Here is a 27078-nt window from a genome sequence, read left to right on the forward strand (position 1 = left end):
TGCTGGGACATCTGTCTGTCTGCTGTTTATTCTCATGTTCTCTCTTTCCCTCTGCCTTGCTCCTTCCTCCTGTCTAGGTTGTAGGCTGCTCTGCTGACCCTTGGTTTTTATCTGACGGTGGGAGGATATCATGGGGATGCAAGGTAGGGATATTTCCATGGGATTGGCCCCCAAACAATACCATTTTTATATGCTCAGTCTTTTCACCTTTCTTTGGCTTCCAGGATATGCACCCTGAAGAGGGCTCCTGGGTTTCACGGCCCTCTTCCCCTCTGTCCACATTTCCTGGCCCTTGGTGCAGCCTGATGTCCAGGGCTCTGCAGAGCCGTTGGGCCCTGCCTCTGGCACCCGTCTCACCAGCACGCCGTTACTCACAATGCTCTCTCCTGAGCCTTCCTTGTGGCAGGTGCTTATTTTTCAGCTTTACTCTTCTCTCCTTCCATTTTCCTCCAATCTCCTTTCATCTTACTTCATCTCTTTGTCACTGTCCTTGTGTCTGCGTCAGCCTCAGCTGTTGCTGGACACTCCAGTGTATTTTTGGTCTTCTTGCCTGTGTCTTCATCTGTCTTTGTCTCCATCTGGGGCTTGGTGTCTTCTCTCTGCCTGGCTATCTGTTTGCCACTCTCTCTGTCTCTGTGTCCTTCCCTGTCTCCTTTCTTTCTCTCTCCCCCGCTCAAAGTTTATTAGTTTGGAAGTTGGGCAGCTGTTGGAGTTGGGAACTTCAAAATGTCACTCTGGCCTAGAGGCCTGGTAAGAACTCTTGAGCTACTGACCAAGGAATGTTCCTGGCACCTAAAACCTCATATGCTCTGGTCCCTACCTTGCAGGGACCAGAATGGGACTTCTCTGCCATGGCGCCTGCTTTTCCTAGACTCCTGGGTATTGAGCTGAGGGTGGCCAAGTAGATGAGTAAAGTTAGGTTTTGCAGCACCTTTATTTGACTTTGTACTTAACCCAGTCTTGCAGTTCCTGCACTTGTGTAGGTCTATACTGCACATGAGCGCAGAACTCACTAGACACCTTCCCATGTGTTTGCTCTGATATATGCAAGGCCTGGCAAAGTGCCTGGCACACAAAAGGCTTTGGATACTTATTCACTGAATAAGCGAATATCCTGTAACTGAAGTGTTTATACTACTAGGGCAGATTTGGGTGTGGAGCCTGGTGGTTACACAATTTTGGGTGCTTTCCCTCAGAAAAGGATTCTGAATACCAAGGGTTAGAGCCCCTCTAGGGAAGGACCTGGTGGGAGGGATAGGCCAGAAGCATCAGTTTTATTCAGGGAAAGGATGCCTCCATGCACCACTGTGAGAAGTGGGTGGTTGAGGACCCACAGCTGGAGCAAATAAGAGGAAAGACTTGGGCGAAGGGTAGGATAGTAACATCTGCTTGGTTCTGCGGACCTTCAGAGCACAGGACAGGTATGTCTGTAGGCCTCAGGTTTATATTCAAGCCAGGTCTTCATTCTCCTTTTGGTAAATTGTTACTAATCATAATGGGCCTGGAAGCTCCTTGATATTTTATGCTCTTTTTACTGTGGCTGGATGATAAGGGCAGACGCTGAGTTCCATCTCACTTAGTCACCAGGTAGGTGGATACTCAACCATGGCACCCTGGCCTCCACATTGACCTTCAGTGACTGTCAAAGACATGGCATGTCATTCTCCACATCCCATTCTGCCTAGGTTTGTAGTTTTTTTCCTCTACTTCCCTGGAACACTAGGATTGTGAGTCCGGCTTGGGCAGAGGACCTGTCATGGGGTATGTATTAGTTAGCTTTCCATCACTGTGACAAAATACCTGAGATAAACAACTGAAAGGAAGAAAGGTTATTTTTGGCTCACAGTTTCCCATGCCTCAGTCCATGGTAACCGACTCCCTTATTTCTGCACTTATGGGGAGGACCTGGTGAAGAAAGTCAGAAGGGGTCAGGGACAGTACAACAGTTAAGGGCACATCTCCAAGAACCTACTTCCTCTAGCTGGGCCCTACCTCCTAAGCATCAGTCACTTCCCAAAGTCCATTAAATAATGAATCTATTTATGAATTAATCCGTCAATGAGGTTAGAGCCCTCATGATCCAATCACCTTCCAAAGGCCTCCCCTGTGAACACTGCTGCCTCGGGGTTCAACCTTCTACACATGACCTTTTGGGGGAACATTTTAGGTCCAAAGCATAAAAGTATCTGTATATGTGTGTATGTGTGTGTGTGTTGGGGAGGGATCTGGAGGTGATGGAAAACATTAACAGTGGTTTGGGGGAAGTCTGTTCTGTGGAGTTCCCAAATGTATCCATTATGGGGTAGAAGAGAATGGGACAGTTCTTTGGGTAAGGAGATAGTTACTTGTTGGCTGACACAGAAAAGCTGAATTATGTTCCCTAAAACAAGAAGCAGATTTCTAATCAGCACTGTGCACATGTGTGTGTTTGTGTGTGCAAATGTGGGAGAAAAAGAGATTGAGAGGAAGCGTTTACATGAAATAGTCAAAATTGTTCCTCTGCTGTAATGGGTCCGCACAGACCATTACCTTGAAGATTTAAAAACTAAATGAGCTCATCATATCTCGTGACTTCCACCGACATTCATGCTTGATTGCAAAGCCAGCTTTACCTTTGCATTTCAACTTCACTGTTTGTTATTAATTCTCGGAGGTTGGTGGTGTGGTTTCCCTCCCTTGGATTCAGCCAGGAACGTTTGGATTGTGTGTGATGGACATGAATGTTTCTCAACAAGACCCCAATGAAGAACCTTTTCATTTTAAAAATAGCCTTATGACTTTTGGGGCCCAGCTCAGAGTTTCAGAGTAATCCAGTGGGCAAAGGCAGGCAAGACTTTGGAGAAAGCAGAAGTTTGCATTTTTTTAATTTAATAATTGGAGTTTCATATGAATGATTCTGTGTACTGTGCAATACTATGCATTTTCATAACTGTCTCTTCCACTTTGGGTAAAGGAAGGGAGGGAAAAAATAACAGCAGCAGCATTCTGTGGGCAAAGGAAGAAAACAAGAGAATGGGGCAGAGAACAGGCTAAATTTAAAATTGTAATTGGCTGACTTCCACTGGCTTGCGGGTGTTTTAATGACTCATAATAACTTCATTTAAAACCAGCTGAGCAGAAAATAGATTGGAGAGGAGCCTCGGGCCATTATGGATTTGTTTTTTTTGACAAGCTCGGTTTTCAGCAGCCAGGAAGGCTCTCAGAGAAGGCTTGGCTGTGTTCTCTCTCGTTCTCTCTCTCTTTCTCTCTCTCTCTCCCTCTTAGGGTTGGTGGTCTGCCTGGGAGAGATTGTATAAGAACCAGTGCTAGGTTTTTTTTTTTAAAACTGTTCCCCACCCCTTTTTATTTTTTAACTGATTAAAAATACATGCCTTGAGGTATTATTTTAGCATCAGTAGGATTTTTTTTTTCACTTTTGATGTGGTAAATGGAACATAAATAAAATTGTTTTTGAAATTACTGAATTAATTAGGTAGTAAAGCAACTACAGTGAATAAATTTCATTTGCTGTTTGTTTTCTCCGGGAGTCCGGATCCATATTTGCGGGCGTTCCCCTTTCCCCCGTCTCCTCCTTGGCACCCCCTCCCGCCCTACTCCTGGTCCCCATGCTAGGAGTGGTGCCAGGCCTGGAGAGTGGTCTCTTCCCTCCTCTCTTTTGAAAGTCAGCCCACTCAGCCAGAGGATGCGTCTGTCTGGGCAGGACAGGAGGCTGCCCCCATCTGATAGCTCTTAGCGCTTTATCTGCCTCCCCTTATGGCACCTGTCCTCTTCCTTGTTAAATAGCCTGGTCTTTTTTCACCTACTAGACTCTAAGCTTCTTGAGAACATGTGATTTATATTTGTCTCCCCCATTCTTCCTAGCACAGTAATATGAATGGTGTTATAACACGGTTGTCTTCAGAACAAATGAATGGGTGTGTGGGTGGATAGCAGAGTGCGGACCTGAGGTACTCCTTTGCCTCCTCCAGCCCTGGCAGTCAGGAGTCTGCCCAGGGGACGGGAAAGGAGGGGGAGACCTTATCAGTGGCATGTTGTGTTGTATCCCCACAACTTAACACGTAACATGTTCTCAGGAAATAGCTGTAGAATAAATGAATGGCTCAGGATGGATGGTAGGGGCTCAGGAAGGAGAGAAAGGCACTTAGGTTTATGGAGTACCTGCTGCGTTCCAGGAGTATTGGAGCATTGGTGTTATGCGTGTCTGGACTCAAGCTGATACTAGCCTTGGAAAGTAGAAGTCCAGAGCCCATTTTGCAGATGAAGACACTAAAGTTTAAAGAGTTACCTTGCCTAAGATCGGACAGTTAAGAGGGGAATAGAGCCAGATTCAAATCCAGATTGATCTCCCTGTCTGTCCCCCTAGATTTCTGGTACATATGCTACCTTATTTGGCCTGCGGTATTGTACTGCAGGAACTCCTGCTTTTCTGTTGCTAGAGGTGACCAATCAGTGTTTTAGAGACTGGGAGCTGAGCCCAGGAATGCCCTGTCCCCAGGGATTCTAGGGTAAGGGTGGCACAATAATTGGCTCTTGCTCTCAGAGCCTTGCATCTGGGCCATCAAGAGCAGGTGCGGCTCATTAGCTGTCCTGCCCTACCAAAGCCTCCTGTGTGGAGTGGCTACTGTGACTCTTACTTTTCTACACTGCTTTGTAGGGCCCCGGGGAAGATGGTTCTGGGGCATTGCTAGAGGGTCCATGGGTCTGTATGTGGTTTTCCCCTCACAAAGAACTTGGCTGTGTCATGCTCCACTGCTCTTCCTTCCCACTAGTACGCCCGGGACAGAGGCGGGCAGGAAGAGAGAGCTGCCTGTGATCCTTGCTGAAGCAGCACCCTGATGCATACTTTGCTCCAGGGGAAGCCACGCTAGGGTCAGGAATGAAGGGGACAACTAAACTGTGCTGCTGCACCCCAAAAATGTGAGAGCTGGGATTACTTGGGCTGTTCTGGCTCCTTAGACTTGCTGTTTCTAGCTCCTTGGTGTGATCCAAGGAATATTTTAGCCTCCCTGACCACTTAGTTGCTGTGTAGTGAAGCTGGACCACTTGGCATGAGGCTAGGTATGTCTGGGCTCTGAAATTCTCATCTTCCCTAGGGTCGTCCTGGGAATGCTGGAGTGAAACATCAGCCTAGTGGGAGCCAGATGGTGAAAGTTGGGCAGCAGAGGAAACTCAGTGACTATTGTGGTCATATACATGTGTGTGTGTGTGTGTGTGTGTGCGCGCACGTGTGTGTGATTATTCATGAATTAATTCAGTACTTAGCAACTGAACTGGGCGCCCATGGCATATAAAGCTTGGCAGGGCATGCAGAAGAACTGAAGCTAGTGGCCTTACCTTCATGTTGATGGCGGCCTGGTTGAGAGGATGCTACAAGTCGCCTGGAGAGGGGAGGAGCACAGGGCTGGGTGTTTGCGTTGTCCCCACTTAGGCAGTGAGTGGCGCTACAGAAGGTAAGAGCTGGGAGGACCTCCTAATGACAGTGATGGGGAAAGGCTTTGGGAGGGAGGTTTGTGGGATTTTATTTTTCCAGCTGGAACGTCCAGAAGGAGCTCCTTGATGGAAGTGGCAGAAGGAAGCAGGAACTTTCGTGAGCTAGAACCAGCCGGGCAGGCATCTCTTCTCCTCTTCCTTTTCTGTCCATGGTCATCTCCAGAGGCTTTGGGCCCAGTGTCTTGCACATGAGGGTCTTCAGATCTCTGAGAACGTCGTAGGTCCCTTTGCCTTGCAGGTTGAGAAATGCTTCTTAAGAGTGAAACCTGTCACTTTCAACATCCCTCCATTTCAAGGTAGTCACAGTGTAAACACATGGATGAAAGTGAGGTTTAAAATTGGGCACACACCTGCAAGATGATAGATTTCTCATACAGTGAGTCCACGACTTACAAAGGAGTTCTGTTCTGGGATAATGTGTGTAAATCAGATTCACTGGTATCTGACAACAGGAGTCTTAGGCAGTACACCTGTGAAAGTTCACAACTTGAATGTTCGTAAGTTGGGGACTTACTGTGCAGGACTTGATGAACCCCCAAATACGTTATGAATCCCCAGAACACCTCAAAGCCCAGGCTGAGAACCGGTGTTGGAGGGCTGCCATTGATGACTGGAGGATGTGAGGACTGCCTCAGCTGAGGCACACAGGGCACCCGACCTCCTCAGAGCACACAGGTGACCCATGTGTGCCCTTAGTGAGCACGGGCTGGTTCTTCCCCAGGTTGAATGCAGCAGGAGGGAGAGCTGAGGGCTTCTCTTGGGAGTTGACTCTGTTTAGGATTTAGACCCACACGGACATCTCTTCAGAGTTTTCTCCAGTCGTTCATATGCTTGCTCCTCCTTCCCCCAAACAGTCCCATTTTGATTGGAATTCTTTTGCTTGCCAGGGAAAACAAAAAAAAAAATATTAAGTTCTAAACTTTTCATTAGGTAGTTGGGATAAAAAGCCTTCTGGAGTAGCTGGATTAAACCTTTCGCAGCTCTCTTGCTGGCTATTATAAGCTAATTGAGCACGGGAGCTCATTGGCGGCTGCATTTTGTTGGAGTAATTATGCAAGGCCACAGTCATTTCAGTAACAAGGTAACTCCAGGTAAGGCAAGAACATCCTCAAACTTTTCATTTGCTGGAGTCGTCTTCAGCTCTCCAGGATAGACAAAGGCCCAGAGACCAGATTTTTTTGATGGGGGAAGCAGGCTTCTACCCTGCAGGGATTACTGCCCAAACAGCTCAGGCCTAAGGTGAACAACTCAGCACATCTAGGAGAGCTCTAAGGGGGCCAGCTGTGCTTTGGTTGTGGCCTGGTGCAAGCTTTAGGGCTGACCTGGGGCCAGGAGACTCACACACAGGGTAGCGTCTTCCCTATGCCCTGGGAGTGGGGCCTGACTCCAGGTAAGGATCCCAGAATCACGCCCTCTGTCTCTACAGAATTCTGTCCAATCTGGGTGGGCAAGGTGCACGCCTGTATAAACAGGGCCGGTGTGACAACCTCTGGGGTCTTTTGTATCTCACAGGATTCTTAATGGTGATATTTCCTTTGACATGCTGTCCTCCCACTAGATTCTACCTCTGCCCAGAATCTTAGTCAGGAGGTAGAAGCTTTAAAGTGGCATCCATGCCGCCCATGGGTCCTGGGCTCACTGGGCTGGGAAGGGCTTTCCAGTACCTTTTAGACAGGGCTCCGGGGCGTGGCAAAGCTGATGATGTTTCTGGGTTGCCTCTGAGGTTCAGACCGGAGGCTTTAGGGTCAGGCCCCTGGATGTGCAGCACCCCTGCTTCTTAGCTGCTCAGTGGTCTCAAGCAAGTGAACAGTTGCCTCATCTGTACAGTGGATGTGCTAATAGTACAAACTTCAAACAGGTCTTGGAAGGCTCCAATGAGTTACTTCACTCACGTGCCTGGCATCTGGTAGACCCCTGTTGTTGCCAGCGCCGAATTGCGCCCTCTAGAGGACAGTGTTGAACTATGCTTCCAGTCTATGCGTTGCCCCTGGTCCCCGAGGCAGGTCCTCTGGTTCTCTGGTCAGCGTTACCCCATCTTTGTGACACTACGTGGCCAGCCTGGCTTTTCTCTTTCCCTTCTCAACCCTCACAGCCTGGAATTCTGCTGAGGGCGGGGGCACGTGTAGAGCTGTTTTTCAAAAAGTGTGAGCTTTTTACTTTTTCTCTTCTTCCACTCCCACTGCAGTTTCAGACCTTTATCTTTCATCTCTGGCCTGGTCTGAATTGTTCCTCCATTTCGCAATTAGAAGTTTGTCACAGTCAGAGGCTAGCTGAATTGAGGCAGGAATGTGGTGTTTGGTTAAATTGTAAAATTAGCTAGGAAAGTTAATGAGGCATCCTGCCTCTGCCTCTGTAAGAGCGGGAAGTCCATGAAGATGCTTTAAGCACCTTGCCTGAGAAGGAAAGAAAGGGAAGAGGTGTGCAAGAGCAGCAGCCCAGGAGTGCAAAGGAGCCTCATCCATGTGAGTTTCCAGGCCTAGGACAGGGGCATTTCTTGCTTAGCTGGTGGGACCTCACAAGTACCCCCTCAAGGTGCCTGCATCAGGACAGGCTCTGTTTAGACACTTTGAGACCATAGGCACTTCCTACTAAAAATGTCTGGAGACTGCACACAGCTGGCTGTAGTTAGCTCTTCTGTTCAAAGTCTTGTTTTTGCCCTGGCCAGAGCTGAAGAGACAAAGACTGAACACTTTATCTTAGAAGGACTCTATGGTAGAGAGACCAGCAGTGCCAATGCCAGTGGCAGCTGACATTTGTCAGGGGTCTATCAGATGCCAGGTACGTGAGAGAAATAACCATTGGAGCCTTCCAAGACCTGTTTGAAGTTTGTACTATTAGCACATCCATTTTACAGATGAGGAAACTGTTTACTTGCTTGAGATCACTGAGCAATTAAGAAGCAGGGGTGCTGCACATCCAGGGGCCTGACCCTAAAGCCTCCGGTCTGAACCTCAGAGGCAGTTGTTTTTGTCTGCCTTGCACACTGTCCACTTCCCCAGCCCACAGTTCCCCTGGCACAGACTGTGAGCCTGCGTATGCCCACCCTGGGTCTCTGGAAGTCATGGTCTCCACCGTGCCTGCATGAAGCACCACCAGTGGTCTGTTTCCTGCACACACCAAATTTACAGGTCTTCTAATTACACCAAACAAACCATTCTGTTTTCAAGCAGCAATTCTGTGTCATTTTAGTTGTCAGAGGCACTTTAAGAATGCCGTTGGCTTCCCATGGGACATGTTATCCCACCTAAAGCTTTTGTACAGGGTAAGCCAGAAAAGACTGTTCCCTACCCACCCCGCAAGCTTGTGGGGAGACGGGCGTTCGTTGTGACAGACAATATTTCTGTTTTGAAACGTGTGGCGCCTTCAGGCTTCTGAATTTTGAGCCTGGAAATGTCAGTGCTGCAGTTGTAATGTAACACCTCAATTATGGTGCAGGGGGTAAGACAGCCAGGCTCTGAAACCTGCAAGGTTCTTTAGATCCACGGCCTGAGCCACAATTAAGGTCTCAGAAACACCAAAGGCGGGCCAATGAGTGTCATTTTTAACCAGTTCGAACATTTTACTACTTCCTAACATCAGAAGCACCCGAGCTGGAGAGCCTGCTTCTTGTCCTCAATAAAGTGATTAAGCTGAATGGGTGTTGGGGAGTATTATTAGGCTGAGAAGAGCTAAAAATAGACATGCTCTGTTTTCTGAAAGCCACAGCAGGCCTGGAGAGGCTGGCAACCTCGAGGTGCCACTGAGGGACCTAAGCAAGGGGAAGGAGTGACAGTGCTCCGAGCACCGGGTCTGAGATGGTGAGGTGGGTCGGTCATAGGTGAGTCAGGTGTGTGGTCTTTGCTCCAGCTGTTATCAACAGTAGCGTCATAATGGACGCAACAGATCAGTTGCCCCTCCTAGGGGATGTGTGTATGTGTTAATGAATTCAAAGTAATTGACAACTCCAGAGACTAGGATGGCTATCTGGCCCTAAACTGTACATACTCAGCCCCCGAAAGGGCTCCACCTTGGGCAGCAAGCGAAGGGGAGGTTTTTAGAGGCACAGAGAGAATGTTACAGAAGGAAGAGACCCTTAGAGCGAGGAGTGAGGATTCCCTCCACAAGGCTTTGAGTAACCAGGATCCTCAGAGAATGTATAATAAAAAGACTTCATGGTTAATTGAAGGTCAAACAAGAAAACATTGTCTATTTCAGTCTCCAGTGTGCTGTCATTCATCACTGCAAGAGTCCGTTTTTCCACTTCGAGGGAATGCAGCTGATTGTTTCTTTATGACAGAACACCTTGCTTCCTTACAAGTCGAAAGGAGGCTGCTGGAGAGAAGAGTCAGGCCTCGAAGGATGTGTCCAGTGGGGTTTTGTTAAGTCAGCCTTGAAAACTGGTTGTACATTTCCCTCCCTAAAGCCCCACACGTTTTCATGTCTTTGAGTTCATTCCTCTTAATAACAGCTTCAAGTGGCAGGGATGGGCTAGGAATTTGGTGTCCATTTTGCAGATAGAGAAACTGAGGCCTTTTAAGAAAATTTGATCAAGACATACGCTGAAGTCCTCAGCAGAGCCAGTATGGAGCTTGCTGCTGTTGGTCCATGTCCAGGCGCTCTCTGACAGTGATGTTACTTCCATGGACTGGGAGGTGATGCTATTTCTCATGGGCCGAGGGCTCAGAGAAAAGAAGGTGAAATGAGGAGGGCATTTCATGGGAGCTTGGAGGTGGAAGGAAAATCTCCAAACTCCAAGGTGTGAGCTATAGTGTGGGGAAAAGCAGAGGATTTGAGCCCATACCCTTGAGACCTTGGTCTATGCTCTTTACTAGGAACTTGTCACTTTAACATGCATGATCAGAGGCCCTTCTGGGTAGCTATGCTTTTCGTGCTGCCACTTTGATTTAAATTAGTTTCATTTTCCTTGACCCTTACTAACAAACAGACTCTGGGCAATTGAACTGAGTTTTCTTCAACCTCAGTTTTTACATCTATAAAATGGGGATAATCTTAGAGTTGTTGGAGGACTCAGCAGTAGAGTGCATGTAAAGTAATGGATAGGTAGTACTACATGTTCTACCTATCTGTCAGTCATCTGTCTGTCTATCTATCTACCTGCCTACTTACCTACCTACCTATCTAGGAACTTAACCCATGGCCCTCTCACTGAACTATATCTTCAGCCCTTTATTTTTTTATTTTTGAGACAGGGTCTTGCTAAGTTGTATAAGCTGGGCTCGAACTTGTGATCCTCCTGCCTCAGCCTTCCACAGTGCTGGGATTGGTCACCACGTCCTGCTAGTGACTAACATTTTTGTTATGACTGCAGCAACAACATTGTCTGTCCTTATCACAGGGCACCCTGCAGATCCCTAGGATTCTGGGATGGATGGAGAGGAGGAGAGAAAGGCTTGTTACTGGGCAGCTGCTCACAGTCATTAGTATTCTGGGCATCTTCTCATCCAAACCTTCCAGCCACCTCCCAGCTCCATTTCCAAGTGAGTGGTGCCCTTAGAATTGTACATTCTAAGTCCTCCCTTTAAGGAGGGATGTATCTCCATCTCCTTCACACGTAAGGAAACCAAGGCTTGGAGAGGTTAAACTGCTCATGTTCTTGTGTAGCTGGTGGGTAGCTGAGCTGAAGTCTCAGCTCTGTGGACTTCATAGCTGAGCTGAATCCCGGGAGCCTGGTTTGGATTCCTGGGAAGGCTGGGATACTGGAATTTCTAGAAGAGAAACCCATGTCTGCAGGGCTTATACAGCTCAGTCAAGAGAGTAGTGGGTTTGCATGTAAAGCCCGGGCTGTTGGTCTCTTGAAGAATGGTTATCATACCTGTGACAGCATTTGAAGCCTCTAGAAACTGTGTTTTGCCATTTGTTGAAATACAATTATTTAAGGGTATTTTAAACTTACAGACTAACAGAGTACGTAGCAGGAATCCAGTTGCCAGAAACATTGGAGAGAGATGCTAGGAGTAGGGAGAGAATGCAGAATTCTGCGAAGAGAGGGACTGAGGGAATTATCAATATGGAGATCCAAATGTTATGAGAGGCCATGGTGTACTCTTTAGTCAAGGAGAAATGAGAGAGGAAGGAACCAGCTTAGAAAAAGGAAGGAAGGACTAGAATGCTCTTAAGTTTGAGGAAGGCTTCCCTCCCTTTTCCCGGTAAATGTCTCAGAGGAATTTTAGTAGGCAGGCGTCTCAGGGGTGTTGGGGAGACTAGGCAGTGGCGAGCATGAGCTTGAAATTTTGAGGGTTAGGCAGGCAGGGCTGTGGTCCTGGCCTTGCCCACTGGAGTGAGCCTGGTTCTCTTTTATCCGTTGATCCATCAGCATTATGAATCTTACCCTGAGGAGAGGAATGTGTGCATGCAGGTGTGTGTGTGCACATGTATGTGGTGGGTACGAGCGTGTGTTGTGTGTGATTCTTCAAACCTGACTGAGAGTACAAGCTGCAGTGAAACACTCTGAGTTTGCTTCAGAAGAAAAGAGAAGGGGTTTTGAGGATGAGAAGGAGCAAAGGCATGGGTCACAAACAGCTTTGGGGCTGCATGGTGCCAATAGAAACTTTCCTTCTCATTCTGAACCTCTCACCTGAGAATCCTCAAACAGGACCTCGGAAGAAGAGGATTGTGAGTGTCCAGGGTTTGAGGAGATATCCCATAAAATCATAGCTGATAGTGTCTACTTCATTTCTCTGGCTTTTTTTTAACCTATCCCAGTGATGGCGAACCTTCTAGAGATGCGTGCCAAAACTACAACCTAAAACCCACTTACTCATCACAAAGTGCCAGCACTGCAATCAAAACCGAATACTGAGATTTTAGTTTGGAAAAAACAACTCATACATTAACATCTTTTGTCCTAAAAGAAAAACAAATAACATGTGTGCCATAGGTTTGCCACCATGGACCTAGCGTCTGGCAAGTGCCGAGCTGTGCTATGTTCTCTACCTCATAAAACCAAGCTGTGGACACCCCAAAGCCCAGGTGTTCCTGGAAATTGGGGGTCAGTCTCTGGCACAGCCTCACTGGCTCAGTCTGGCCCTGGCTAATGATTGTCCCAGCAGCTGGACTCTTTGTTCCATTTTGCTTGCCTGATAGAGCAAAGTGCAGACATTCCTTGTTTAATGACAGATCTCTGTTCCTGCATTGAGGATGTTGAATGATCGCTAAGTGAGGAATTACATACAGTATATGTATTATAATATTCAGAGCAAAGACATAGAGGAAACTCCAACTTGATGACTTTGCTTTTTATTTGCATAGCTCTTACGTTGCAGTACTGTACTGTATAACCATACAGTAATATGTATGTACAGTCAGCAGAAATTACAATACTATATAAACAAGGTGTAGTGTACAATAAAAGACATTGGTGTACTGTACAATAAAAAACATTGGGGCTGTATAAATAAGATGTACAGAACTGCACCAAAAGAAAAAAAAAGACAGGTCACAAGTCTGGACAGCACACTTCCGTCGTAAGTCCAGTCATTAATGAAGTAGGTTGTTAAACAAGGAACGCCTAATTTCCTTGAGAATTCCCCATTTAGAGATGGAAAGAGATCAGACTCATCCCAGGTCACACAACCCAGGCAGTAACAATTGGGACCCTGAATCTGTTTCTCCCCGTGGTACTTTGAGATATCTTAGGTGCTCTGGGCTAGCAGCTCTTCTCCGTACCTCATTTGAGAATGGCCCTACCTCCCCTCCCCGCCCAAGCAGTAGAATAAACCTGCAAGAGATCTAAATGTGGCAACTCACCTACGCAGACCATTCACTCCTTGCAATTGGGCCTTTCCTCAGGTCCTAGGAGCTCTGAGGCAGCAAACATTATGGGCTGGCGTTCCAGGAGGCTCTGGCCATGGGCTGACCTCCTGGAGCTCATCAGCTTGATGAAATAGAATTAATCCATAATCATGGTGACTATGACTTCAGCACCTTCTATGTTCCAGGTAGTTTATATAGGTTCTTATTGAATCTATCATGTGAAGATGAGAAACGATGGTTTAAGGAAGGATGGAAGGCTTCATGCCAAGACCATACCACCAATGAAAGGAAGATCCCCAAAGCCGTCTATGGCCACCACCACTACAGAACTTCAGGCTGAGGAGCTTGACCATTAACCTTGGAAGTACCCCCCAGTTGGCATGGTGTGCCTGGAGGGTAGTCTGGTCCTCCGCGGCAGAGGTTGATATCCCTGTACTAAGGGAGACTTTTGAGCTTTTTGATTATCATGATACTTTCATTGCCTGGTCAGTGGAAGTTGACAGGGGAAGAAAGACGTTAGAGGCTGTGGTCAGATGAGCCCCTTAATCTGTACTCTTAGGCTTCAGAAAGAGTTGTGTATTTTCTAACAGCAATAAATTTACTGTCATACTTGTATTTATTCAAAATGATTCACCTTAAATAAGCTTGTGCTCCTCGGGTTACCTTCTGGATGGCTAATAGGAAGATAATGACACTGCTAAAATTGGCCATGAGTGATGACAGGAGCAGACCAGAGAGGTCCTTTTCCTCGATGTCCCAGGGAAGAGCGAGCTGACCCCTGTCTTTTCTTGTAACTTGGTTTGTATCAAGGCTTCTTGGTGGGACACAGTGATTAGCAATGTCTGTCTTTCCCTCCCTTCCACACTCCAGAAAAGGTCTGCTGAGTGAAGAATTGTCAGTGGACATCTTTTCTCCTTTTTCTCTTGGTGCCAGGCTAGGATGGTGAGACTATTTTAAATGTTGGGTCCATTGCGTGCATTTGATGTTTAAGTGTGTCTCATATATTGATTTTTGGATAACATAATGGCAATGGTATTGATGTTTAATGACAACATTTATTGAGCAGTTACTACAGGCCAGGCATGGTGTTAATGATTTAATATATATTATTTAAAGTATTCACCACCCAATCAACCTTATGATGCAGGCACTTTGAGCCCAATTTTATAGGTGTAGAAATCAGCTCAGAAATGATAGCTCACTTGTATAGGGTGATAGCGGAAATGGTACAGCTGGGACTTGAACCCTGGGTTTTGTTTGATTCCAATGAGTAAGTCCTTAACTAGTTTACTGTGCAGATCTGCACTGAGTGTGCAGGTTTGTGCTGGCCGTGGGCTGTTCCTGAGCCTGTTGGATTACTTGCTGGTGCTAAGAGCTGTAACGAAGGAGCGTTCCAAGGCTCTTTGGCTGAGCATTGAGCTGGAAGGATAAGGGACAAGACAAGCCTGTGTTCTTCCGTGGGTCCTAAGAGAGGGACTGGAGGGTGCCAGTGAACACCGAGAGCTTGGGGCACCGTGGTGCTCTCACAGTGTGCTGTGACTTTGTAGGGTAGGAGAAGAAATATTCTCTCAGGCTCAGGGATGCTTCAGAATTTCCTCTGGACCCATCTGAAGGTCTCGTATTCTACAGAGCAGATACTGAGGAGGTATCGGCCATTTCCCGGGTCAGCCATGGGAAGCTGGCTTCCAGGGATCAGGAAACCAGCTGGCCTCACCCCAAGTGAGCCCCCTGTATGTGGCTTTCCCCACTGTACCTTCGATTTAGGGCCCTCTGCACCCTTGCCTCACTCACCTCCCTTCCTTCAGGGAGGCGTTTCCCCACAGTACGCTCAGCTGCAGCTCCCCTTGGTCCTTGTCCTGGGCCAGCTGCCAGGGCTCTGGCAGGTTGGGGCTGGTGGGTTTCCATTTGGTGGCATCTACCTACCTGCTGCCGCTTTGCCTCTGTCGTCCGTCATAGAAACTGGTTCTGCACCAGTTTTTCATTTTGTTGATAAGGGAGAGAGAGCAGGAGCACGAGCCTGCCTCCCTCCTCTCCGGGAGTACACAGCTCCTTGAGGGAAGGAACATGCAGTGCTAGCCTTTGGAATTGGCAGCCAGTGTGCTGTTCTCCGTCTGATAAGAGGTACTGTAAATAAAACTGTACACCATGGCCTGTTGTAAAATGCCCCGCGTCTGTACTCATTGTTCTGACAGCTTATGCTTTTTTTGGGTCTGCTGTTTTGGTACACTCTGTACTTCCTTATGTAAGCAGGCGTGCATATCTCATCAGAACATTCAAGATGTTTATTTTAAAATCTCAAGGAATTAAAAAAAAAGAGAGAGACGCACCATTCAACACTGGATGCTGGCAACTACTACATGTTTATTTTTTCAGTGGTTCCTTTTAAAAAAATTATTATTAGCCTGTAGGGTGGGGGAGGCTTTGAGGAGGGAGGGGTTTTGAATTATTTTCTCCCCTTATTGGCTGCTGCTTTCCTTCCTCCAGAGAGGCATCGTTTCCTAGCTGAGTGCACTCCGTGTCTTCTTTTCCTTTCCTTAGGTGCGTGGGACCCCCAGCCTCATTTCTGGTCAGGAAGGCAAGTGCGAGAGAGGCTCTGCTCTTTGCCAAGAGGGAGAGGCTGGAGGAGGGGCCCCAGGCTGGAGGAGCTTCTGCTGTCACTGACAGCTCTGTTGTCACTGGAATCCTGGCATTGCGGTCAAACTTTATATTTTTATAAAAGCCTTGCTCACTAATTCCTCCCTTGGTCCCTGTTGGTTGCGGTGGTCCTTACCTGCCTATTCAGAGGTCGCAAACCAACTCTAGCCTCAGTTGGGCTGTGGAGTCTCTGTCTTTTCACCCGACTATTTCCTGCTTTGCACCCTTCTCTGTTCTCTAGTCTGTCTCTAACCTTTTGGAGACACTAAGAAGCCAAGGAAAACGGGGGAGAAAAGTGGAGGTCACCCCCCACCCCATGTTGTGCTCTGGGTGTTTAGGGGCCCTGCAGGCCTGAGGGCATCTGTCTGTCTGTTTCTTTTAACAACTGGGCTCGGTGACTCCTGGATAAACTTAGTAACATGGCTGGGGGAGGATCACTTCCCAGCCCAGCACAGCCAGCAGGTGGAGTGTCCACCCTGGCCTCCTGAAATCTGCCTGGGGACAGGAATCTCCGTGCGTGTACCTGAGGGCAGGGAGAGCCCTGGGCAGTGGGGTGGAGGTCTTATTCCAGAGGAAGCAGACAGCCTCACTCACTAACTTTTCCTTTCTTGCCGCTTGAGTTTCCTGAGTTCTAGCCAGAGACTGTGTCCTTGAGTTTTCAAAAAGGGGCAGTAGAGAAGTCAAGAGTATGTAGAATAAGGACTCTGCCACCCCCTAGGGGACAGCCTGGCAGTGCCCTGAATGGCCACTGTCCCCGTCTCAGGCACCTGCCTAAGGGAGTCTTCAGCAAGCACTTAGCGAGCACAGACTGCATGTCAGGAGGAGGGCAGATGCAGGCCTGCTTTCACAGAGCTTACCGTCAGAGCTGTGGAAGACACCTGCGCCAGGACTGTTCAGTGGGCCTGCTGGGGCTTGTCTGGGGGAAGACTTAAGAGCTGGGATGGTGAACTGGCTGCTGGTGCTGTCTTACTGGTTCAATGACAGACTTTTCTGTTCCCCTCAGCAAAGCACTCACTCACTCCTAAATTAGAGGGACAAGGACTGTGTACGTGTGTGCGTGTGCGTGTGGTGAAGTATGTCTTTACAATTGTGAGACTCACTTTATACAAAACAAATGGCCCCCAAATAAGTGCATTGAATTTCAGTAAAATCAATCATACTTTAATTGCACAAAGGGAGTTCTTCTTTAAAGCAATAATGACTAGCAGTGATGGTAGCTGCCGTTTACTGATTCTGTATGTCTTCTCTCCCGATACGGTGCTGAGCACTTTACGCACCTTGTCAGGCCCTCTGAGGGACCTACTTTGGCTGTTTGCATTTACAAGGAGCCAGTAGACTCACTGAAATCAGGCGACTGGTTGAGGGTCACAGCCGGTGACCAACTCTACTGGGATTTGAACTTTCTCTGTCTGACCCAAATCCTGAGCGGTGTAACCACGGTCCACTGCCTTCTGAGGTATAAATAGCATCCGTGATCTCTTACATCTGCAGAGTGCTTTATGATTAACGAGGAGCTCTATACTCATGTTTATTTATCTCCTACCTGCCTCACCGCAGCCTTGGTAGAGCAGGTAGCCATGGTCCACCTCCGGTGTGCAGGTTGGGGATCAGGTTCATCAAGCTGTGATGACTTGCGTGCTGTCTACAGCAGTGGGCAGTGTTCGGGGCCCAGTTCTCCCTGCTGTAGATCCTGTTTCTCTTTCTTGTTCACCGGATGCTGTGATTGATAGTAAGGATTGCATGGGGCTAGCTCACTTCATCTTCCTGCCGTTTGCCCCCGCTATGTAATTTCCTTTCCACAGTCTACCTGCTTCTGCACCGTCTGCCCACCTTGCTCTCACCAGCTCTGTTCTGTCCTCAGCTGGCCTCTTCATTCCCAGCTGTGCCTGAAGTGGCGAGTCCCAGGTCTTGGCCTTGCTTCTTAACCCCCGCCCCTGTCTCTGTCCAGAAAATGGCAGCCTCTGGTGCTGTACCCATCTTTACTCAGTTTCTTTCTTTTCATCACTTGTCACCACCTGGCCTGTTTTATATTAACCCACTCTTATTTATTTATTTATTTTTGTCTTTTTATTTTTGTCTTTTTGAGACAGAGTCTCGCTATGCAGTTCAAGTTGGCCTTGAGCTTACTTTGGAGCCCAGGCTGGCCTCAAACTTACAATCGTCCTGCCTCAGCCTCCTGAGTGCTGGGATTACAGGCATGCACCACCACACCTGGCTTAACCCACTTTAAAAAAAATCTTCCTTCTCCTCTTGCATGTAAGCCCCATGAGGGCAGAAGTTTTCTCTTCTGTTTATGTACAGTGGCCTTCCTCCCGGCAGACACTCAGTGGGCATCCAAAACACAGCTGCCATGTGCAGAAAAGATGGGGCCTACTCTGAGCTGTGTCGCGGGGATTCTCCGCAGTCCAGGATGAGCCCCAGGAAACTCTGTGGGGGTAAATGCTTCTGCTCGGTCCACATGCACCTGTCGTGCTCAGCTGGCATGGCCGCCTCCCCACCCCCACCCCTCCATTGATGCTTTATAAATGTATTGGGGCTGAATGATGTCACCGTAATGCATTTTGGGAATAGCCATGTGGGTTATACACACTTCAGTTGCTTTGAATGCAAACCTGACATCATACTGAAGGCAGCAGCAAACAACATATGCACAGTAAACAGGCAGAGACTGTCTTATTGATTAACAGATGAGGCCTCTATTATCGATCAAAGCTTGGCGAGGAAATTTATCACTTTTAATTTCAGGGCTGCCAAATATTTCTGCCTCTGAGCCAGCCATTACAGAAACAATTTAAAGGCACAAGCCTCCTCGGGAGGGCGGATTTCGTCTGGCACACTCTGCTTGGCTGGTGCATCCGTGGAACCGCCTGGCTTTGCTCTTTCACTCCCCCTGGGGAGCTGGTGCGGGGGGTCAGAGTCTCTCTGGGAGATGATGGGAGGAGTGCTGGGCTTCATGTATGGGGGCCAGCGGTGGGGGCCAGTGTCTGCGGCCTCAGTGTGTAATGAGGAGCTTGACCCGCAGAGTCCCTGCGGACAGCGACTTTCACACACTGAGCTCAATTTCGTGACTTCACTGAGTGGGGTGGAGTGGGGCGGAGTGGGGAGGCAACCAGATGTGGTCAGGCTTCGGGCAAGCCTGCAGCCTTTGCTAGGTCTTGTGTGCTCATCTGTTTTTATCTTCATCTGAACTCGCCTGGTGGTACACATCCGCCCTTTCTTTGGTACCTGCCCTTTCTCTCTGCTTCTCAGTCATTAAAGTGAGACGCTACTACAGCCCACACGATGACAGTTTCTGAGAGCCCCCCGCACCACATCCCTTTGAAGTCTGCAGCGCTGTGGGGCTTCTCACTGATCGCAGACCTCCAGCGTGCTGGCCGGGCCCGAAAGGCACCCTCCCCTCCCAGTTTTCTGGAGGGAGCCGTGAGAACGGAGAAGGACCAAAGAAAGAAATGCAATTAAAATCAGATCCCTTACAGATCCACAGAAAATCGTTGATGGCTAATGATTTGGGACTAGGGGGAGTTGCTCAGTGTCAGGGAGCTGTGGCTTCATCCGGTCCCGGCTTCCTTGTCCTGGCCTGTCCTGTTTTTGGAGCTACTTCTGCATTTCTAGTGGACAAGGATGAAAAGTCATCCTAGCTGCCGCTCTGCGAACACAGACACTGGTTTGCCATCATCCCTAATAGGAATTTTCTTGGCTTTTGTTCAAAGCTCTGTAAACCGCGTACCAGGTGCTTGGCCTCAGGATATCCTGCAGCTTTAAGGGACACCCAGAGGTCATCATGGGATTCTTCCTGCCTCCAAGTGACATGCAACCCCAGCCAACCCAGACAAGTGACAATACTTATTTTTAACTCTTTTTAGGAAAAATGGTTTCATATCTTCCCTGGAGTACTTTATCAGTCCTTTAGTCAGCCTGTGAGCTTTTATTCATTGAGGACCTATAGTATATACCCTGGTCACCATTTGTAATAAGAGTGTCAATGAGACAGATTAGGTTGATGGCCTCCTACTGCAGAGTCTGTGTATTCTTCGATAGCAAGACCTGGTTTTTGGTGTTTAAGTCTTTGTATTTTGAGTTATATTCCTTGATTATGTTAATACTTCAATTTTTTTTGGAGACAGGGTTTCACTATGTAGTCTAGGCTAGCCTTGAGCTCACTACTAGCCCAGCTGGCCTTGAATTTGCAGTGATCCTCCTGCCTCAGCCTCCCAAGTGCTGGATTACAGGTATGAGCCACCACACCTGCTTTTTTTTAAAGACAGGGTCTCAATGTGTAGTTAATGCTGCCTTTGAACTCACTATGTAGCACAGGCTGCCCTGGAACTCACAGCAGTCCTCTTACCTCAGCCTCCTTAGTGCTGGGAAACTTTTTAAAAAGTACCTGGAACCATTTTTCCAAAACATAAAGCCCTGATGTACAAACTACGTAAGCTCGATTTTCATTTTTTTTTTTGTATTGACAGAAAGGAAGTCAGACCCCATCTTGTTCCCCATAAAGCAGCTTTGCAGAGGGAACCCCAAGGAGGCTGAAGGTATAGGAATTAAAAGCAAAGACTCTGGAGTCAGGCTACCTGGGTTTGAATCCATCTCTACTATTAACCAGTGTGGGACACTGGGCAAGTGCTTGTCCCCTCTGAGCCAGGCCTTCACTCACCTGCTAAGTGGGTGTAAAGACTGTATGTATTTCAAACAACTGCTGTTAGAAGTACAGGAAATGTGTAGTAAGCACTTAGCATCGTGCCTAGCATACAGTAACGCCTCAGGAGATCTGAGGTGGTTTGAAAGCAGCATTCGCAGCTACAACTCTGTGCAAAAAGTCGTTCTGACCCTTACGAGGTGCCACTGCCTAACTGAACCACACAGGCGCATGTAAGGAAGCGCCCCAGCACGTTGAAAGTAACAAAACAGCAGTTGCCGATCGGAAAGAGCAGAGCGGCTAGGCGCTGGAGTGCTCAATGTGCGCAGTCTCTGGTGTTGACTGTGTAACAGGAACTGGGAGAGATGGAGGAACAGGACTGGGAGAGACCGAGGAATGAGATGGGTGTTGCTCAAGCACAGATACTCAGGGAGCACTGAATAGTACCCAGAGGGGTGATGAGAACAACCTGCCTCGGGAGTGCAAGCTCCCCGGGGCAGGTTGTGGAAGGTTTGGAAGCCATGTAGAGGAAGTCAGAATTAGTGCAGATTTTGAGCCACTGTATCTTCGTGAGTAAGGATGTGGGCAAAATCTAGTGGCCGTGAAGGAACCTACATTTGTCGGGTAGGTCAGAGGGTGGCTGGTGGTGAGGAAATCATTGTGAGTGCTTCAGTGTGCTGGGCTTCATGCAGGAGGGGCCTGGAGGGACAGGAACTGTCTACGGGCGTGGAAGAGCTATGTCTGGAGGACATCTTGAAGAAAAAGTGCTGCGGCTTCAAACAGGTGACTCCTGGATGAGATAACATGTAAGAGCCTTGAGGGCTTTGTTACTGGTAAAAAGCACTGTTTCAGCTTAATGTGGTGACGATGTCACGTTGAGCTTGGTAAATACCGATTCTAAGTTGTGTCAGAATTAAGTTGTATCAAATTGATTTCGCTTGTGCATATGCAGAGTCACAGGTTCCTGCCACGTACAGGCAGGTGCAGGTGTGTGCAGAAGGACAGAGGGCTTACAGCGTGCCGGGCGAGGGACAGGTCCACAGGCATTTAGAATGGAGCCTGGTAAGGACCATGATTGGGAATGCTACACAGAATGCTGTGAGAACAGAAAGAAGGGCCCCAATCCGGAAGTAAGGAAGCAGGTGTCAGAGATGAACCGTAAAGGATGAATGGGAGCTCCAGCCCCACCACAGGGGCCAGAGGTGGGGCTCAGAGGCAGAGGATGTGTGGAAGAGTGTGCGGGCTGGGGCAGTGTCACCCAGTGTAGCAGAGAACAGAGAGCAGGGATGCGGGCTGGGAGATGGAGCAGGAAAGCTGCCCACCAAAAGGAGCTTTGTGAGTCCCAGGAAAGAGTTCAGGCTCCCACCCTCCAGCTGGGGAATCCCTCAAGAGTAGATGATGAGTTAATATTGGACACTGAGTCAGAGGCCCCTGTGGACAGCCAAGTGCGGGTACAGTGTACTAGTATATCAGCACTGCCTATTTCCCCACAGAGGATATGGAAGCAGGGCATATTTCTACTTGCTGGTATCATTTATTCCTGTCCCTCCTTCACGTGGTGCTGTCCCTTCAGAATGACCCTTCTCCTTGGAGGGTGTCTCACCTGGACTTCATCTTCATTTATCTTAGTCGTGCTGATTTTGTTCCTTTTTTCTACGGGAAAGCCCTTGGTGAGGGCATTTGGAACTCATTTTTGCGGGTAGCCACTTTCTGCAATGAGTCTGGGCTGGTCGCATGGATTATCCCTGCCTCGGAAGCTTCACAGGCATCTAGCTCCTCCCCTAGCATCCACCTGTACAGTTTTGACCTAGGCTTCCCCCGTCCACATAGACTGTGGATCTAGTGGTAACCGCCTCTCCTTTCTTTCAGCGGGTGCCAAAGCCTTCGTGTGTGACCAGTGTGGTGCACAGTTCTCGAAGGAGGATGCCCTGGAGACACACAGGCAGACCCACACTGGTGAGTTCCTTCGCTTCCTCTTTTCCAGGTTTTCCAGTGTGACAGCGCGTGGATGTGAAGTACCTGGGTGGCGTCCTCTGCTTAGCAAACACGATATCCGGTCATTGATTTGGGTGTTGTGCGTAGGGATGGGCTTCCGTCACATGTGGTGACTTGCCTGTGGGTCAGAATTTGTAAGTGTGACACTGCCCCATAAGAACAGCCATCCTGGATCGGGCCAAGATCGCTACTACAACAAGCCGCCGAGATCCTGCCTTCACTGAGGCATCTTCTACCCGCTTGCTGAGACCTTAGGAAGTCCAGTGAATGGTCAGGAAGCCTCTAGCAGCCCCTTGATGAAATACTGAAACTGTCATGTGAGCACAGTAGTCTGCTCCTCCCTTTCTGAGGGCTGAGCCATCCTTTAAAAGACATAATCTAAGTAAAATATGTATTTGAACAGTCACTATCAACTACCAATGGTATAGTTTTACTTGATTCCAAAGCATGGATTTCCCCACACCCGCATCATCTTATCATTGTAATTACTGTCCTCGCCATGGTAGCTCACACTTACTGTTTGTCAGAGGGCCAGGCCCTGTTCTCCCTGCTTTCCATGATCGTGTTTGGCCGGTCTGTCAGTCTTCCTTCCTACTCTTGTGCCGTAAATGAGGAAACCGAGGCTCAGAAGGAAAGGGACACGGTGGAGCAGACGTGGTACAACCTGTCCTTCAGAGCTCAGACGGCCTGCATTTAACTCTTGACTCTGCCACTTCCCATCTGTGGGACAAAGGAGAAGCTATCTGAGCTTGCTTTATTTGGATTTGCTCCGCTCTTGGAAAAGGAGAACAATATTAGTATTTATCTCATAGGGTTGCTTTAGGAATTAACCAAAGTATTTTATTTGAAATGCTTTGTGGGTGTTCAGCTCATCGTAAGCATTCAGGACATAGAAGTAATGATATTTAATAAATATTTATTGAGTTTCTGCAATGTGCCTGATGCTGTCTGGACATGTAAGATATAATAACAAATGAGACAGGCAGCATTCCTGGCCTTCACGGAGCTGAGATTGTAACTGGGAGATAGGGTGGACCCACAGGTACATGATATAGCGAGTTATAATAAGTGCTACTAAGAAAGATAAAGTAAAACAGACTGAAGGGTAGAAAATGATAGAGAGAAAAGTGATATTCTGGATAAAATGGTCAGGGAAGAAGGGCTCTTTGAGAAGGTGACATCTGAGCAGGAAGGTCAGGGGGTGAGCTGGTGGGGGGATTGCCTGGTGGGGGGACTCGTGGACGGAAAAAGCTTGTGCAGGAACCCCAAGACCAGGTTGAGCCCAACATGTTCAAGGAACAGCACAGAGAACAGCATGGCAGCAAGCAGGGAGTGAGGTGGCAGAAGAGGGCAAAGTCGGGTGGTCGCCCAGCGTTAGGAAAGAATCTGGGATCTATTCTGCATGTGGTAGCAGTCTACTGGAGGGAGAGAAGATACCTGCAAGTTATATTTTGAGATGAGAAACTTGTGTGAGAATATACAAAGAAGTCTTGCAACTCAAAAATAAAAATCCAAATAACCAATTTAGAGAATGGGCAAAGGATGTGACCAACAGGCCTTCAAAGATAGACAAATAGCCAGTGAGCAGAAGGGGAGATGCTCCACACCATTAGCCATGAGGGAGCTGGAAATCAAAGCCACAGTGAGCACCACTTCACACACTAGGATGTGGCTGTAATAAATGACATAGAGACTAGCACGGGTTGTTAAGTGCGTAGAAAAATGAAAACCTCATACACCGCTGGTCGGGATGTAAACTGGCACAGCCACTTTGGAGAATAGACTGGCAGTTCCTTAAAAGGCTAAACATAAGAGTACCACGTGACCCAGAAGCTCTGCTTCTACCTGTCTACCAGAGGAAATAAAGACACACAACCACACAGAAACGTGTATGTGCATGTGCATAGCAGCATTATTCAGAATAGACAAGAGCAGAAACGTTCAGTGTCTATCAGCTTTTTTTTTCCCCCAGAGACAGGGTTTTGCTAGGCAGTTCAGGCTGGCCTTGGACTCACTTTGTAGCCCAGGCTGACCTCAAACTTGCATCAGTCCTCCTGCCTCAGCCTCCTGAGTACAGGGATTATAGGCATGTGCCAACACGCCTGGCTCCATCAGCTAATGAGTAGGCAAAAAGAATGTGATAAAATCACGTCAGTGGAATAGAATTTGGCTGTAAAAAGAAATAAAGCACTGGTACATGCTGTGGCATGGGTAGATCTTAGAAACATGCTCTGTGAAAGAATCCAGACACAAAGGCTACATGTTTTGTGGTTCCCATTTATGTGAAATGACCAAAGTAGGCAACTCTGTGTGGGCCCAAAGTAGATTAGTAGGTGCAAGAGGCTGAGGGTATTGCAGGTGAATGGAGAGTGACTGCTAATAGACATAAAGTTTCTTTCTGTTCTAAAATTGTTGGGGGTAATGGTTGCACAGCTCTGAATATATTAAAATTCATTGAACTATACACTTTAAAAGCATGAGTTGTATATTTTATGGAATATATATTATATCTTGGTAAAGTTTTGTGTGTATATGTATGTAGAGATACAGATATAGATAAATATAGATATATAAATGAGCGTTTCCATGTGCCAGGAAGAGTCACTAGTATCACACATGCCACTGTATTTACATAGACATATATATGCACTACTATATATGTTCATGTGTTTATGTATGTATATATACAGAGCTTCACTGATACATAATATACATAAATATTTGTTTGTACATCAAGCCATACATACACACATAAACATTTACAGAAAAGGTGAAAGTCCATTGGAGGGCTCTTATTTATTTGTTTGATTTTTCCACGTTAGGGGTGATCCCAGAGCCTTGTCCACACTCCACCACAAGCTACGCCCAGCCCCATTTGAGGGTTGCAAATGGGAGAATGACATGACATGATGAGTGTGTTTAAAAGAGTACTCTTGCCCCTGTGTTGAGAATTGACCATGAGGGGTGTTTCACCTATTAACTGCTATGTAACAGACCACAACAGCAGCTTGGAACAGTAAAGTGTTATTGTCTCTGACAGTTCTATGGGTTGGTTGGGCCTGGCCCGGTGGTTTCACTTAGGGTCCCTCATGACTGCCATCAGGTGGTGGCTGGGGCTAGAGTCTTCGAAGGACTCGCCTGGGCTGGAAGTCTATGATGGCTACTCCTCCGCACCAGGTACCTGACTCAGACCTCTCCTACACGGCTTCTCTACAGCACAGCGGCAGGGATTTGTTACCTGACAGCTCCGGGATCCAGGAGTCAGGATGCAGGCACTCTCAGCCCTCTTAAATGCTGGGAAAATAGCTGTGGAAACACATGGCCTCACTTTTGCTGTATTTTACTGATCCGTGCCGTCACAAGTCAGCACAGACTTAAGGTAGCGGAAACCCAAGCTCCCCTTTTTAATGGAGGAGTGGTGAGGATGTAGAGGGAAAGAGGAATTAACGGCAGCTGTCTCGGAGACGAGCTCCCACTGCCCCTGAAGTGGAGTACCCGTGACCGGTGGATGAGAGTATTTATAGGCTGTAGTCCTTCCACCTTACAGAATCTTGAGTGGAAACCATCACTCTGAAAACTGGTGTTGTGGCCTTTGGTTTGGGGCGGTCCTGTGACTTGCTCAGTGATGACTGAGTAAACTGAGCTTCAGCAAGGGTGCGGAATGGAAAAAAAAAAGAATCCAGGGTAGGGATGAGAGGCCAAGGTGGAAGCTTGAAGAAGGCTCCCGGCATCCTGCGTGTGGACTATGGGCGATCTCCTCCCGTGGCAGAGCACATCAGCCACTCACTAGTGTGGGAAAGGCCTTGTGCCCTGGGCTCGGGGTGGTACAGTGGCAGCTCATCCTCCATGTAGTGCTGGTGGTGAGATGGCCAGAGAGACATTAGTACCTTCCTGATACCTGGCTGAGATCCTTTGTCACGCACGGCATTACTCCCTGCTGACTCCAGAACACAGTGAAATGTGTTTCCCATCTCTGTTTTAGGAGAAGGAAGAGGCCTGCTGACAGGGAATAATGCTAAGCTATCAGAGAGATAAGCCGACTGGGCTGCCAGGACTTGTAGAAGAGCCAACAGGAGAGTAGGGAGAGAAGTCTGGGAAGGGGAAGGAATGGAGAGTAGAAAAATGCCAATGCTACCTGGTGTTTCTGGTACTTTAATTTGTAAAACACTGTATTGAACCCATTTTACAGGTGAGAAGTAGAGGTCTAAAGGCTACCACTGAGGAAGTGGAGAACTGGAACTTAACCCACCCGCACCTTCAGGGCTCTTGCCGCTGCTCCCAGCTGCCTGTGTGTTGACTGATTGCTGTTGTGGCCCAGGGATTGGGCGATTCAGGGAGGGTCTGTTCAGAGTCCCTTAACCTGTGGCCCTGTCCTGGAAAGGGCTCTTGAGGACCCCTGTGACCCATTTTACTAAGAATTTCCAGCTTGTCTTGTGGCAGGATACAAGTTCTTCAAAGTGGAGTGGGTGTAGGAGTTCCACCAACATTGCATAAAATGAGTGATCATGGTGACCTATGGGTCTTCTTTAAGACATTTTTTAAAAATTTAAAACAATGTTGAGACAGGG

The 27078-nt window shown here is 47.9% G+C and overlaps 1 protein-coding gene across 4 annotated transcripts in view; it reads left to right on the forward strand.

The window, feature by feature from the left end:
- The window catches only part of Zbtb16 (zinc finger and BTB domain containing 16), a 177053-nt gene that overhangs the window by 95499 nt on the left and 54476 nt on the right, over positions 1-27078 (forward strand). For all 4 annotated transcript variants that reach the window (XM_005378153.2, XM_005378155.2, XM_005378154.2 and 1 more), the window contains exon 4: positions 22385-22471. In XM_005378153.2, coding sequence (XP_005378210.1) covers positions 22385-22471 — 87 coding nt within the window. The remainder of the gene's footprint in view (positions 1-22384; positions 22472-27078) is intronic.

This window comes from Chinchilla lanigera, unplaced genomic scaffold, assembly GCF_000276665.1.
Source record: "Chinchilla lanigera isolate Chin_1 unplaced genomic scaffold, ChiLan1.0 scaffold00011, whole genome shotgun sequence".
Classification (NCBI taxonomy): domain Eukaryota; kingdom Metazoa; phylum Chordata; class Mammalia; order Rodentia; family Chinchillidae; genus Chinchilla; species Chinchilla lanigera.